The following is a 16258-nucleotide window of genomic DNA, read 5'->3' as shown; positions in this document are numbered from 1 at the left end:
TCCTTATATGTTTTAGCATCCAGTCCCCTAAAACATATAAGGAACAGTTGCTGGAATTGGGTATGTCTAGTTTAATGAAGAGAAGAACGAGGACTTGCCCTACCCCCCCCCCCTCAACTTCTCCCATCTTCTAAAAGTACAAGAGACATGAGATATATGGCAGGGGTCCCCAACCTGTAGCCTGTGGCCCACTAGGCCATGAAAATGGCCAGTGAGCGCTTAACACGTGCATCCTCACTTGTGCGAGCAGTGAGTGAACGTGCACGCTCCATTTAAGTGAGTGGCAAGCGTGTGTGCACGCTGCTTGCACAAATGGAGCTGAACCATCCCCTCTCCCCCTCCCCCCCCGCTGGTCCACAAAGCTGGAAACGTTGGGGAACTCTTGATATATGGCATCTCTGGAGGCAGAAAAGCTGGAAGGTGATGTGAGAGTTGGAAAAAAAGATGTATTAAATTTTGGGGACATAACATAGCAATTTTACATCTTTTTTACAATGCATGGTGTGATTTTCTGTTGTTGTCACTGACATTCTTGCCTTGTGATGTTGGAATAGAAGGGGACTGCCAAAAGAGGTTCAGAGATCCATATATAACCTCTGGACTTCAGATAATTCATTCTTACTCTAGTCCAGGGGTAGGCAACCTTGGCTCTTTTATGACTCGTGGACTTCAACTCCCAGAATTCCTGAGCCAGGAATACATGTAAAAGAGCCAAGGTTGCCTACCCTTGCTCTAGGACAATGTTTGTTAACCTTGGTAACTTTGAGCTGTATGGACCTCTACTCCCAGCGTTCCTCAGCCAGGAAGGTACTGGGGAACTCTGGGATTTGATGTACACACAATTTAAAGTTGCCAAGATTGAGAAACACGGCTTTAGGGAACTGCCGCACAGTTCCCAGAGACCGGTGAGGTCCCATAGATTGGGCCTCCTTCAGGTCCCGTCGGCCAGACAATGTCGGCTGGCGGGCCCTCGGGGAAGGGCCTTTTCTGTGGTGGCTCCGACCTGGTGGAATCAACTTTCCCCCGAGGTTCGAACTACTCCGACCCTGCCGGCCTTTAAGAAAGCTGTTAAAACTCTCCTGTTCCGGCAGGCCTGGGGCTGATGTCCCCGGGGCGGGGGGCGGGATATGATCGGACTCGCGGTATGACTGTATTATTTTATTGTTTTATGATTGTTTTAACTCTGTACGCCGCCCTGAGTCCTTTGGGATTGGGCGGCATATAAATAAAATTAAATACAAAAAAATACAAAAATCCTGATAAACAATGCCTGTAATACTGGCCTTCATCACGATATTGCCTAAAATGGGATAAAGCAGCTTTGTACGTTGTACCCTGTTGAGTCCACGGAAGGCCACGTTGACACAGATTTTTGCCCATCTGTTTATTTCAGGCAGAACCTCTTGACCCTACACATATATGACCTGAACTGTCTTTCTGGCATGTTTTTGGCAGCACTTGCACGGCAAGAGAGTCTGCCACCCGTTCACCGGACGTCTCCTTCCTATCGTTACGGATCCAGCCGTGGAGCTGCAGATGGGCACAGGTGAGAAACGCGCCTCTGTTCCCGCCTGGCAGAAGCCAGAGGTTGATGTGGCAAACGCTTGCCTTGAGAGATGCCTCTCAGCTTGTGCTCCACACCCTCTTTCAGGGGCTGTGAAGGTCACTCCAGCACACAACCACGCTGACTACAAACTGGCCCAGAGGCACAACTTGCCACTCGTTTCAGTTATTGCAGACGACGGCACGATGACCGCAGAATGTGGGGAATGGGTGCAGGTAAGTCCATTTTTTGCAATTCATAATGGTTGGGTTTCACTCAGCACCACTGAACAGATGGTGTGGACTTTGGGGGGGGGGGGTAATTGCCCCTTTTGAAGAGGCAACTCAACCAGTTGCCATAGTAAAATAGATGCCACCGAGCTGGTTTGGACACGGGCGGTTCCTTTTTCAGGGACTGCATCGATTCCTGGCTCGAGAGAAAGTGTTGGCTGCTTTGAAGGAGAAAGGGCTCTATCGGGGTGCGAAAGACCATTGCTTAGTCCTTCCTGTTTGCAGGTAATGGGACCCTGAAATGTTTATGTTGGGCTCCCTCCTGTCCCCCTTTGCCTCCCTCCCTCCAGGGTTATGGGACAGATTTTGTGGGAAGCTGCTAAGAAGTCACGGGAGGTCAGACAGGGTAAACATTTGACAAAAATACATATTATATACCAGTGATGGCGAACCTTTTAGAGACCGAGTGCCCAAACTGCAACCCAAAACCCACTTACGTATCGTCGGGTGCTGGGTGGGTGTGGCCTGTTGGGTGGGCGTGGCCCGTTGGGTGGGCATGGCTGCGGTACTAACGGCAGACTGGGTGGGACTAAAAAGTTCAATCTATCAATTCCAACTTTGCGAGATCTTTTTTTTTTTTCCCCTCGAGAAGTTGAAATTGATTGATTGACTGAACCTTTTTTTTTTTCACACCGTGGCCGAGGCCTAAAGTGAAAAGGTTTTATAAAACCCAGATGAAGGCCTAGGACTGGGCAATGGCGCACGTGCCCACAGAGAGGGCTCTGCGTGCCACCTGTGGCACGCGTGCCATAGGTTCGCCACCACGGTTATATACAATATCATATGCCAGCACTGATGATATTACCTAGTTTGGTAGTGAAATGTTTGCAAGAAAACCATCAAGCTGAGAGGCACCAAGGACCCCACAGGAACCTTAAATGCACTTTGCAAAGGTCTTCCAATGTCATACTTAGCTTTAATTGTACAATTTAAACATCCTTACGTTTATTAACCTTTTGAAGTTGTACTGATAATGTAAACTTCTTCCTGAACTTAAAGGTTTAACTCCTTTAGCTTCTAGCTTTGTATCATTAACTGTATTTTGTTTTCATTTCTAAATTTTATAGCTGCCTCACATGCTTATCTGAATGAAAGGTGGGGCCTAAATTAAATTAAAGGGAACAAAGAGATTGTAAGGGAGCTCTTGGTTTATTTTTTTCATCCACAGCCGCTCTGGAGATGTGATTGAAATCCTCTTGAAGAACCAGTGGTTTGTCCGATGTGAAGCTATTGCTCAAAGCGCCTTAGAGGTAACCCTCCAAATCAGGGGTGGGCCGCTATGGCAATTTTATAACCTGTGGACTCCAACTCCCAGAATTCCTGAGCCAGCTGTGGCAGGCTCAAGAAATCTGGGAGTTGGAGTCCACAGGTCATAAAGTTGCCATAGTTACCAATCTTTGCTCCATTTTTTTTTCTGGCTTGTTTGAAGAATTGGCAGGCCCTTCAATATATTTAATTTTGAGAATGAACCTGAAGGCAGTCCTTGAATTATGACCATAATGGAGCCTGCCCATTAATGTTGTAAGTCATATCAGTCAGAAAAATAGGCTGGTCACATGGCCAACTTGATTTTATGGCTTTTGCAGCCATCATTAAGCAAACATGGTGGTTGTTAAGTGAACCCATGGTTTGTTATGGCACATTTTTGCAGAAAACTGGAAGTAAGCCTTGGTCTTCAGCAAAACTGTTGTAAAATGCAGTCACGTGACTGTGGGGTGTGGGAACCAGCTATAGCTGTGACTGTGTTGCTGAGCCCAAAGTGTGGTGACATGAAGAAGGGGTGACTGTCAGGATTTTGGACAAGGGATTGTAAGTCCCCTTTTTCAGATCTGTTGTAACTTTGGTTATAAGTTGAGGACTAACTGTAATATATTTATACATGGCATCCATGTTTTTTTATGCATGGTCTGTTGAAAAACCTCTGCTCCTGATTCTAGCATTTATTGTTTACCATCATATTGCTCAGCTAAAATCAGACAAATGCTATTACGGCTTCTTGTGACCTCTGATTCCATCATGGAAATGAAAGCTTTGCTGTAGAGGTATATGATGGTGTTAAATTGTACAGTTTTGTCATCACCACAGTTAAGAAGAAAATAAATAGACAGATTCTATAAGAATTCACCTCTCCTGTTTATCTCCTAAGGCAGTGGAATCTGGATCTTTGAAGCTGACCCCCCAATTTTATAAGAAAAACTGGAGAACCTGGCTCTTGAACATCAAGTAAGACAAGGGAGAGCTTCCACGAATAGTTGCATGTTCTTTTTATTATCCTCTGTTTGGCTGGGATTCATGTTTTTGAAGACTGGCTCAGCATTGTAGCCTCCACCGATGAGAAAAACGGCCTTTATTAAATAGCTTAATGGCTTAAATTATTCTTTATTTGGTCACCACTGTTCAGTCTAGTTCAGTGGTGGCGAACCTATGGCACGTGTGCCAGAGGCGGCACTCAGAGCCCTCTCTGTGGGCATGCACGCCGTGCCCCAGAAATAGCAACCGTCCCTCTTCAACCAGCTGCCCGCTAACTGGCCGAGGTCCCACATGGCCAGATGCATCCCAACACCCATGCACTTGCTGGTCTCTGTGTGCGGGGGTCGATGGTGTCAGGCAGCACCCCTTTCCCTGTGACAATGGCACCCCCGCCCTGCCTTGCCTTGCCTCGCCTCACCCCGCAGGACGAGCCTCCTGCCCACCGTCCCACCTGCCAGAGACCCCCTGGATCTCCCCCAACCCTGCCCAGTCCCCACAGACATCCCTCCCCACGATCAACATCAAGGTGATCACGCCCACCTTGGCCACTCCCACCCAGTCTGCCATGACCACCACAGCCACGCCCACCCAGTGGGCCACGCCCACCTGGCACCCGGCGATAAATAAGTGGGTTTTGGGTTGCAGTTTGGGCACTCGGTCTCTAAAAGGTTCGCCATCACTGGTCTAGTTGGTGGTAACATTACATGCTCTCTTGAGCTGAGCTGTTGTGCATTTTTAGGGATTTCAGCTCTGAGGAAGTTATACAAGAGGACATTCTTAGTGTAGGGAAGACCAAGCTAGATGATTTAGTGTGATGCCGTGGTGGTTTTTTTTTTATCTTTTAAACTCCTCATGCTGTCCTTCTGATGTCCTTGCTTAGTGATTGGTGTATTTCTCGACAATTGTGGTGGGGCCATCAGATTCCAGCCTATCAGGTCATGCTTCCTGGGTCACCTGACCTAGAAGAGGTAAGCATCAAGCTTTCTGACTGTCGATCAGGAACTGAAAATGAATGCTCGGCTGAGGAGGGAGGGGGAAAATGTCTGCTTCTGTCAGCCATCGTGCAACTTATATTCCTTTGTGTCTGTATCTCAGCAGAGGGAGAGCAATGGATTATGGGTAGTGGGCAGGACAGAAGCAGAAGCCCGGAGGAAAGCAGCCGGCATGCTGGGAAAATCTGAACAGCAGCTGGAGCTGGTGAAAGGTAAAGCAACAATACAGGAGCTTCCAGGCAGTCCTCGACTTAACAACAGTTCATTTAGCGCAGTGTTTCTCAACCTTGACAATTTTAAGGCATGTGGAATTCTGGGAGTTGAAGTCCACATGCCTTAAAATTGTCAAGGTTGAGAAACACTGAAATTTTAGCGGTTGTTCAAAGTTACAACAGTACTGGAAAAAGTGACTTAACGACTATTTTTCACACTTGTGACCGTTGCAGGACCTCTGCAGTCACATGATCAAAATTTGGATGCTTGGCAACTGGTTCATATTTCTGAATGCAACGTCATGTGATCATCTTTGGCAAATCTGACAAGCAGAGTCAATGGGAAGCTGATTCACTTCTTAACAACCGTGTTACTAACTTAACGACTGCAGTGATTCTCTAAACAACTGTGGCAAAAAAGGTCGTACAACGGGGCAAAGCTCGCTTAACAACTGTCTCACTTAGCGACAGAAATTTTGGGCTCAGCTGTGGTCGTAGGCTGAGGACTTATCTGTACATTTCTGTGAGGAAAAGAGCCATTTGTGTTCCCAGGAAGACGCTTTTATTGAGTATTCACAAGAGGCATCTGAGTGCAATTTAAAGGGTTAGTTTTGACCTTAATATCCTTTATGGTTTGTCTCTAAGGCACCTCAGGGGTTACATTCTCCAACTACAGTCTACCCAATACATTCATCATGGGAAAAACTCTTGAAGATTTCATGTATTTGTTGCAAGATTAGAGGAACTGAAATAAAGTTTTTCTTAATGGCTCCAATTATGTAGCTGTAATTATGTGGATGTCAGGCTTGGCCCCAATATGATGGCCTGTAGAGCAGAGATCCCCAATGTTTCTGGCAAACCAGCAAGGGGGAGGGGAAGAGGATGGTTCCATGCGAGCAGCTGGCAAGCACACGGGCACACAACTCCATTTGCGAGAGCTGGGTGCACGCTTGCTTGCCACTCACTTAAATGGAGAGTGTGCTCGCCCGCTGCTCTCACTAATGAGAATGTGCGTGCGCGATCCAGTGCCGGCTGCTTCCACAGTCCAGTTGCAAACCCCTCAGGTTGCGGACCCCTGCTGTAGAGAACAAGGAAGATAATCTTCCTAATGCTCTACAGGAGCTGTTGCCTAGGCAACGAAAGGGTCTGCAGCATAGTTTAAATCCAAAACAGCCAGATAACATTCAGAAATGGCTTGGACAAATACATCTCTAATTCACTAAATTATAAGAAGCAGGAGGAGGACAGCCCAATCACACTTTTAAGATTCTCCCATTATTGCCAATTTGAATAAAAATAACTTTTAGTCTTCTTGGGGACTTGATTTCCTGGTCTGATCTAGCTGTTGACATGGCCTTCTGAAAAAAACATTACACATATAATTGCTTTGGAGGACCTCTGGTGATGATTTATTTATTTATTTATTTATTTAATTGGTCTATATCAGCAGTTCTCAACCTTTGTGTGACAGCAACCCCCGTCACACACGGCGTGGTGTGCATGCGCGGTGGCACCCCATGCGTGGCGTGCATGCGCGGCGGCGCCCTATGCGTGGTGCGCATGTGCGGCGGCGTCCCCCTGAGGGGGAAAAATGGCGGATCGCATTGTTTGGCGACCCCCGTAAAATGGTCGTTCGACCCCAAATGGGGTCGCGACCCATAGGTTGAGAACCGCTGGTCTATATGATGCTGTCTTATTGGCATTGGCTAGTATCTAATTGTGTGATTTTTCTTTTAGATTTTTCTTAGTGACTTTGATTGTAATTTAATGACATGATTTTGTTCTTGACCGGTGATGTTTTAATCTCGTGGTGCTGATGTGGTTTTAATACCTCTATTATTTATATATTTATATTCTCCCATAGATGATTTCATTAAAACATTTCATTTAATCCTCCCCAAGACTTTTAAGACTTAAGGAGGCAGCTAGAAATAGCACTTAGGAGAAATAGAAGACTTTTCAAAACCAGCCCCTGTTGCCTTCCTGAAATGGGATATATTTCTGTGGAACTTTTTTTCACAAACATCTGGCTAAAAACTTAGTCTTTTAGAATCTTAAGGGCTATGGCAGTGGGGTTGAACGACCATTTCACAAGGGTCGCCAAACAACGCAGTCCGCCATTTTTTCTCCCCTTTTCCTTAGCTGTGCTACTCCCTTTTATTCTATTGGCTTTTGAAAGCCAATAGGATAGACTCTCTTGAATAGAGTCTAATTCTGTTGGCTTTCAAAAGCCAATAGGAATTGTTCAGGCTGTCTCTGCCCTGCTGAGCCCGCCAAAAGTCCCATTCTACAAACGGTGCTGCACCAGTTGAGTAGTCCTCGACTTACGACCGGTTGGGGGTCGCGGCATTAAAAAGGTTGAGAACCACTGGGCTATGAGATAATTTAAATGCAAAATTTCCACTTGCTTTTCTCTTCTCTAGATGCTGATGTCTTGGATACTTGGTTCTCCTCCAGCCTCTTCCCTTTTGCTGCTTTGGGCTGGCCCCAGAAGGTGAGTAACCTTTGGAGAAGTAGAGCAGTTGGCTTGCATTGACCGTACTTGTGGTAGTCTGGACAGGAAACTGTCCAGTGCAATACTTTTCTTTTAAGGATACAGCAACAATCTTGCGAGTCTGAAAGTACTTCTCCCCTCCCTTGCCTGTGCTTTCCAGAGAATTAAGAAGGGTCCCTCCTGAGATGCTTGTCCATCCCCATTCATTCTGTGGGCTGAGATGTTTCTTTATCTGACCGTTGCCCAAGCTACAGCTCTGGCTCCTGTCTGCCAAAGTTATTCTCATTAGATTACATCCAGCTTCCTACATCTAGGTATATTGGATTCCAACTCCCATCACACCCATCTCTTGTTTAGGCTCACTGGAAATTATACGTGAGAATCAAACTGCCTTTCTTATCAGCCATTGCTGTTGGCCTTTCTGGATGGAATGTGTGAATTGCAATCCGCAATCCAGGAGATGGCTGTTTTGGAAGCAACATCTTCTGCTGTTTGACCATTTCTGATAAGTCCTGCCCAGGAATGATAGACAGCTAGAACATTTGAAGTGGGTGGCATTTTGGCACTTGATTGCTTTCCCATGAAAATTGTCACCGTGAAAAAAAGCATGTTTTGAAAAATTTGGTAGGCAAAAGATTTTGCAGCTTTTGGCCAACTTCTCCAGATCTGATGGGACTGGAGCTGCCAAGGCCAGACCCAAGTCTGTCCTCTTTACAGTAGTGGCCAAAATTGTGGAAACCTTTTGGGAAAAGTGTATTTTTGAGGTTTGATGGCTAATAACACCACTTTTTGGGGGGGAGTAGTACCATAAAATTATATATCAATGGAAAGATAATTTAATCAAGAATGTAATGCAACAAAGTTTGTTCAATTATCTGTACTGTATTCTGTGAAAAGTTATAGCCAAATAACCAGAAAAAGGAAGGTTAGGTTGATATCAGGTAGCTTTCCTTCATCTGATTGTAGCCAATGAGCATGAGTGTTTAGAGAACCAATCAGGTGTCATCTTGTTTTGACAATGAACCAATCAGATCTCAGTAGGATTCAGTGATTGATGTCATGTATTGAAGCTGAGAGGAGGACATTTGTCAGTGTGTTATGTGATTGCTATCCAGTTGGTTGGGGGGGGGGGTTGTGTTCTTTCATTTAGTGAGCTTGTAAAACGTAATAAAATTAAAGTAATGGTGCAAAGAGTTCACTGGTTGCCCAGAAAGCGATGTAAAATAATATTATTAAGTGAACAAGGCTACAGTTATAAAGAAATTAGAAGAAAAATTGGTGGAAACTTAACCAAAGGTGGCATTTCTACTGTATGCTTTTCTCAAAAGGTTTCCACAATTTTGGCCACCACTGTATCTTCTAAATCAAGCCAAGCGTTGGGTTGCTGGTCTTTCTATTTCACAGTTTGAGCATGGAGATTTAGGTTTGATTCACCCATTATGGAAAACCATAAGTCTGAGGGTGGAGGTTTGTTCTCCAAGCTTCTGGGTTGGTTTCCAAACATTTTGATACTAGGCTAGGTAACATCTTCAGCGGAGTTTAGGGGATGTCAGTGTTCTAAACAGTCTTCTGTTAATAAGGGCTTCAGGTATGGGTATGTGAAATGAGGGTCTTGTCATGGGTCAGGTGTGAGTCATCAGTGAGAGGCTTGTGATAGATCTTGTGATGGGGAGATTACATCAGGTCACGGTCGTTGGGAGGTGAACTGCTGGTCTTACCTAGCCTGGTAATGAAACATTTGGAAACTAACACACAAACTTGGAACCTTCACCCTCAGCCTATACCTGAGGTACAGATATTTGCCACTATTGCAAACCATAAGTTGGTTTAGCTGTGGGTTAATGACTGAGCCAGAGATGGCTGGGATCATCAAGAATGTGAAGTCATCAGCCACGGCTTGCAAACCAAAGTGGCTCTTTCCACCCAAAACGCTAAAATAATACTAAAACTATGTTATGGTTTAGCCCAGGGGTTGGCAACCTCGGCTCTTATGACTCGTGGACTTCAACTCCCAGAATTCCTGAGCCAGCCATGCTGAGGGGAAAGGGAGAGGTTTCCAAGTTGAGCCATGCTGGCTCAGGAATTCTGGGAGTTGAAGTCCACGAGTCATAAAAGAGCCAAGGTTGCCTACCCCTGGTTTAGTCCAACATGTAGACCCGTTCTTAAATGGGTATCTCAAGAATATCCTATGGATTAATTATTCCAATCCCTCGCTTTCATACCAGAGGTTCCTGAGATTGATAAACAAAAAAAAACCTGAAAGTGACCACTTCATTTCTTAAAATGTGCATGTTTATTTTACAGATGACCTATACCACCCACTCAAAACAACTCTGACAAATATACAGTGTAAAATAATATAAAACGCAATCCCTAACTAACACCCTGCAGCTTGCCATAAAAATCAACAACCCGGTCAGCCCCAATATGAAAACAATAGCAAGAGGTAACTCAATGGCTGTCCATTCATTACCTGATTACGTCTCCCAAATCTGCTAAAAGAAGTGTCTTCTTTCTCCAGTCTGGATGTCTGGGAGTGGGGTGGACCAGTTGCATCGGTGGAAGCAACATGTTCCACAGCACTGGGGCAATCGCCCCAAAGTCCTGCTCCTGGGTTCGCTCTTTTTCACCTCTTGTGAAAATGGGACCTTCAGCAGACCCTCTCTAGGCTATTTCCCAAGATGGGCAGGTGTTCCCTGATGAAGACGGTGATATCAGATGCATCTCTCTTTCCCTCAGACAGAAGACCTCCAGCAGTTCTTTCCCAACAACCTTTTGGAGACTGGGAGTGATCTTCTGTTCTTTTGGGTCGCCCGGATGGTGATGCTGGGAAAACAGCTAACTGGAGAACTGCCTTTCTCTCAGGTGAGGGCCGGAAGCCAGGTGTCTTGCCTTTTGGGCTTCAGGGACCTGAGGGCACAGTAGGGATACCCAGCAGAGGCATAGGAGCCAAAGTACTCATTAACATTGAAAAGCTTTGCTTAATCTTAGCTAGGCTCCTCAATAGGGTGTTTTTCCTCACAATCTGCATTTTCCCTGTTGAATTCCATTTCTTAATTTTTCTGTCACCCTGAAATAGCTCCTGTTTGGGCTGTTACTGTCAAACCTTCAGATGCTCTGAATACAGCCATGTTTCTTGTTTTTGGGTTGCCACAGCAATGGGAGGAGGGGAGATACGTTCTTATAGATTAGTCAAAACAATAACTTTCCTGTGGGAACCAAGGTCAAGCAGCCTAAGTGTTTGGCGGGCTGGAGCTACCGTTGGTGTAAATTGGGGATTGTAATTTATGACACACTAAGGGGTGGGGAGTTCAGCTTTTACTTTGTAACCTTTTGGGGGGGGTAACTTTCAGTCTTGATTTCACCTATGTTCGTGCTGATATTATATAGCCATTAAAAGTGTTCTTTGAGGAAAGCAATTGCCTCAGAATTCTTATTTCTACTGGTCTCATTTATCGGAATCATGACAGTTAACGTTGATTGACATCCCCTGTATTTGCCACACTGAATTCAGCTTAAATTGTTATTTAGACAGTCCTTGACCTATTACTGGTTGCATAGCAGCTGTTTGAAGTTTGAAGGCCCCCTTCATGATGACGTGACCGAACTTTAGGCACTTGGCAACATGGATGCATTTACAGCCATGTGCAACATCTCACAATTACATGACTGCTGTTTATGATCAGCATTCCTGATTTTCGGTAAAACTGTGCCCATAACAAAGCATTTGCTTGTTTAATGACAGCGGTGTTTGTGTCAAAGCCATGCTTTACAACTGCCATATTCACTTAATGGCTACTGTAAAAAAAAATAAAAATGTGAAATCGGGTTGTTTGTGTGACAATCCTGTTTTGGGACTGTTGAAACATATGACCATAATGGGCATAGGTTGAGGATTACTTGCGTTGTACTTTGTCACCCTGGATCATAATTGGGGGACTATAATGACCTTTTATTGTCTTAATAAATGGTGTAAATTAGAAATAAACAATCTTGTGCCCTTCAGTTAGATTGCGCTCCACCAGCTTCAGCCAAAGTCGGTGAAGAATTGTAAAAACATAGCCTAAAATAGGGAATATCCTGTTGTTTACTTCTGTTTCTTTTGAAGAACCATAATACATCTTCTACAGGATAGCGGGTTTATTTGGAGCTTTAAATATCCAGGATGTAGCTAATGATGAGGAATCATAGTTATACAAATTATTTGGAGAAAATCATTTTTCCTTTCTACTGATCAAGCACTCCCACACTCCTAGAGTACGGGATGTGATCTTAAGTTGCTGGAGGGCAGTTCTGCCTTGTATATCAGGAAGAATTTCTTATGGTATTTGTTCATCAGAGCAATCAATTAGGTAGAGAGCTGTGGGACTTCTCTCCTGGATGTCCTTGGTATGCAGAGGACACACAGCGATTGATTTGTTGTTGTTAGTTGCGAAGTCGTGTCCGACCCATCATGGCCCCATGGACAATGTTCCTCCAGGCCTTCCTGTCCTCTACCTTCTTCTGGAGTCCATTTAAGCTCACGCCTACCACTTCAGTGACTCCATCCAGCCACCTCATTCTCTGTCGTCCCCTTCTTTTGCCTTCAATATTTCCCAGCATTAGGCTCTTCTCCAGTGAGTCCTTCCTTCTCATTAGGTAGCCAAAGTATTTGAGTTTCAACTTCAGGATCTGGCCTTCTAAAGAGCAATCAGGGTTGATCTCCTCTAGGATTGACCAGTTTGATCGCCTTGCAGTTTCAACTTCAGGATCTGGCCTTCTAAAGAGCAGTCAGGGTTGATCTCCTCTAGGACTGACCGGTTTGATCGCCTTGCAGTCCAGGGGACTCGCAGGAGTCTTCTCCAGCACCATAGTTCAAAGAACTCAACAAAAGGTAGGTCTTATGTACTTAACCTCAGTTACCTCTCAGTTCTAGGATTTTACGAAACCTGTGTCTGAGAAAACAGCGTCCAAGGTGAGGATGGTTACCAAAGCCATGTGCTCCATCCTGTCTTCTTTCCCTCTGATCCAGGTGTTCCTTCACTCCTTAATCCATGATGCCCATGGCAGGAAAATGAGCAAGTCTCTTGGGAATGTGATTGACCCTTTGGATGTTGTTCATGGGGCCTCTTTGCAGGTATTTTCATTTGGGGACATTTATGAGTTTCCTTAGTCTTCCCTTTGAATTTTTTTTTTAAATCCACCAACTGGGCTTATTTCTATATCAGAGGATGTAGGATTATAGCCTGGAGATTCAAAACCTTCTTAAAGGAGGAAATAAGGAATGCTTCATCTTAAAGTACCTTTAAAGTACCTGAGGCCTTGTATATATGTGTGCAGGGGGGCTTATATCATGAAAAACATGAGAAAAGTGCTGCCAGAATTTGGGTGCTCTAATTTTGGGGAAGGTTGAGTGTGGTGTAAAAATGGGTTTGGGTTGCACGGAGGGGGTTTCCCGCCAGTCGCTGACCGCTTCTATTCGTGTTTCAGGTCCTACAGCAGAAGCTAAAGGATAGCAATTTGAGCCCACGAGAGATTGTCATTGGTTCCGAAGGCCTGGTAAGCCCTTTTCCTTCTTGGACCCCACTCCCCTTTATTCCCATGGCCCTTGTGGTCTCACTCCTCCCCTCTCTGTTCCTTTTCAGCTGCAAAATTTTCCTCAAGGAATTGCCGAAAGTGGTTCTGATGCTCTAAGGTTTGCTCTCTGCCGTTATGACGCTCACGGTGAGAAATTCATTCATTCAGTCATTTTTTTTTCATGATGTTGATCTGTTGCTGGCCCTATAAGAACTCCTAACAAGAACAACAATATTAACAGTTTATTATTGACCTGGCCATCGGTCAAGCTCCAGGTAGTTGCCAACCAAGGAGGCTAGAATGATACATATTTTAGAAAAGTCTCTTTCATGCTGGCCTGGATTGAAAATACAACCTTGAAAATTGCAAGGGTCAGTTCCCACTGAGACTTGCATTGAATTCATTAAAGTGTCTCTTCCTTCCTTCCTTCCTTCCTTCCTTCCTTCCTTCCTTCCTTCCTTCCTTCCTTCCTTCCTTCCTTCCTTCCTTCCTTCCTTCCTTCCTTCCTTCATCCCTCCCTCCCTCCCTGCAGTAGAAGTCCATATATCTTAAAAGTTTTCAAGGCTGTGAAGCCTGTTTTAACTATTACACCAGGCTGGATTTCTTGCAGCAAAGAACCGCCTGTTTATTTATTTAGATTTAAAGGATATGTGAAAAAGTCAGAAGAATTAGGAAATCTGAGGTGTCAGGAGAAATATTATGGGGGGAATCGATAAGCACCCTGTAGTTAGCCTTGACTTTATAACATAATACAACTGCTGGTCGTATAAATGAATGACAACTGTCTGTCAGAGGTACACTCGAAAATTGAGACTCCATTCATATCCCAACAGGCACCAGTATTAATCTAAATATGGCAGCCATGGAAAAAGCCTCTCATTTCTGCAACAAGGTGTGGAATGCCCTAAAGTTCACTTTGGCAGCCTTGGGAGAAGAATTTGCCCCTCTGGATCCAGAGCAGGTAACTGAGAGGGACAGCTATGATGTGATTGTGAGAAGACGTTTGAAAATGGCACTGTCTTTTGTTGTATGGGATAAAAGCTCTGTTGGGACATTGGGGACCCCTATATTGAATTTAGGTGATAATCCTAACCTTGGGTGCCCAAGTGGTGTTGAAAATCATTGGATGTACAGTAGTCTACTGTAAGACGCTAAGAAAAAGACACAGGCATGTCTTGAGCAAAGGTTTGAAGCTGCAGGACACAGCTTGACAAACTCTGAGTTTATTGCTTCTTATATACTTGTTACATACACCAGCTTAACCATTAGATGCTGACAAAGGTTTCTTCATTGGAAAATGTCTTCATGTAAGCAACTATTTTCTAGTAACACATTACATGGTCAAAGACCAGGTAAGAACAAATACAGGTAGATCGAAAGGAGAAAGAACTGACAAAGACAGGAAGAGATACGAAGGAACTTAAGCATATTATCTGTTTAGGTAGGTGAGGCATTAAGTCAAAAGGGGATGACCTTCTGGCTGCTTCATTGGGACAAAGGGTGTCAAAAGGTTATGAGGTTTGTGTGGGGGAAAGCACGGCAGATTGCTGCGTGTGCATTTTTCCCCACAGTCTACCTTTAGTCAAGAAGTAAGAAGAGGCATAGATAAATAAACTTCAGGTCCCCAAATATTGTGGGTCTCCTGAACTTTGGATTCCCTGGTGGGGTGGATAACCATCTCATATAAGAGAATAACAGAGTTGGACCTTGGAGATCTTCTTGTCCAATCTCCCATCACAAGCAGGAGACCCTATACCATTTCAGACAGGTGGCTGTCCAGTCTCTTCTTAAAAGTCTCCAGTGATAAAGCACCCACAATTTGTGAAGTAAAACCATTCCACTGATTTATTATTCTCGCTGTCAGGAAATTTCTCCTTAGTTCTAGATTGGTCTTTCCTTGATAAGTTTCCATCCATTGCTTCTTGTCCTGCCTTCAGGTGTTTTGGAGAATGCGTTGACCCCCTTTTCTTCGTGGTGGCCCCTCAAATGTTGGAACACTGCTATCATGTCACTGCTAGTCCTTTTTTCCATTAGACTAGACCAGGGGTAGGCAACCTTGCTTCTTTTATGACTCATGGACTTCAAGTCCCAGAATTCCTGAGCCAGCGTGGCTGGCTCAGGAATTCTGGGAGTTGAAGTCCACGAGTCATAAAAGAGCCAAGGTTGCCTACCCCTGGACTAGACATTGATTATTACACTAGAAGTTAATTATTAATTCCTGGCAATTGTCTCAGAAGCTGTGGGAGCTGTGCTTCTGCTGTGATTTGCCATATAACCACAATTTAGAAATGACCATATCTAGAATGATACGAGAAATTCCATTCCTCGCATCTACCACCTTCAGCACAATTACAGCAATGGCGAGTAATTCAGTGCAAATAGGGGCTGCGCTATAGAAATCTGGAACATAACGTTTTTTTTCCATGTGTGTACAAGACAGTCCTTGACTTATGACCATAATGAAACCTGCCCAAACCTGGTCATAAATCAAGATAGTCATAAAGTGCATCATCACGACCCAATTTTGCAATCTCTTTATCCGGCGGTTGTTAAATGAATTACCAAGGTCATTAAGTGAATCTACGGTCATTAGCGAATGCCACGGTTTAAGCGTTTTCGCTGAAAAGCCTAAATAAATGTCATTTTTCAGCAAAGACTTAAATGGTCACTTGACCACAGGGCACTGTAACTGCACTCACATGACCGTGCAGGGCAAGGGGCCAGCTGTCAGAACTTCAAAACCAGGTCATGAATACTTTTGGATGGTCTGTCATAACTGTGAGCAACCCATTGTAAGTTGAGGACTAGCTGTAATGGTCCCACTTTCAAACTTGTCTCAAAGAGAGGGCCCTTCCTTATCTAGGATCCTCTCTTGCCTCTGTATTTATGGCTTCTCTGTCATCAGTTTTTAACCACTTTAT

At 44.5% G+C, this 16258-nt stretch overlaps 1 protein-coding gene across 4 annotated transcripts in view; it reads left to right on the top strand.

Moving 5' to 3' along the window:
* Positions 1-16258, top strand: part of VARS2 (valyl-tRNA synthetase 2, mitochondrial) — a 43529-nt gene that overhangs the window by 13036 nt on the left and 14235 nt on the right. For all 4 annotated transcript variants that reach the window (XR_005556487.1, XM_039341892.1, XM_039341894.1 and 1 more), the window contains 13 exons: positions 1456-1546; positions 1652-1779; positions 1955-2058; positions 3002-3083; positions 3980-4056; positions 4964-5051; positions 5179-5287; positions 7711-7781; positions 10521-10646; positions 12793-12897; positions 13251-13319; positions 13406-13484; positions 14171-14298. Coding sequence is in view for 3 of the 4 variants with exons in the window: in XM_039341892.1 (XP_039197826.1) it covers positions 1456-1546; positions 1652-1779; positions 1955-2058; positions 3002-3083; positions 3980-4056; positions 4964-5051; positions 5179-5287; positions 7711-7781; positions 10521-10646; positions 12793-12897; positions 13251-13319; positions 13406-13484; positions 14171-14298 (1257 nt within the window). In the remaining variant the exon portion in view is untranslated. The remainder of the gene's footprint in view (positions 1-1455; positions 1547-1651; positions 1780-1954; positions 2059-3001; positions 3084-3979; positions 4057-4963; positions 5052-5178; positions 5288-7710; positions 7782-10520; positions 10647-12792; positions 12898-13250; positions 13320-13405; positions 13485-14170; positions 14299-16258) is intronic.

Source organism: Crotalus tigris, unplaced genomic scaffold, assembly GCF_016545835.1.
Source record: "Crotalus tigris isolate CLP2741 ecotype Arizona unplaced genomic scaffold, ASM1654583v1 scf7180000017773.841730, whole genome shotgun sequence".
Taxonomy (NCBI): domain Eukaryota; kingdom Metazoa; phylum Chordata; class Lepidosauria; order Squamata; family Viperidae; genus Crotalus; species Crotalus tigris.
The sequence above is the reverse complement of the archived record's forward strand: the minus strand, read 5'-3'. Positions and strand labels throughout refer to the sequence as shown.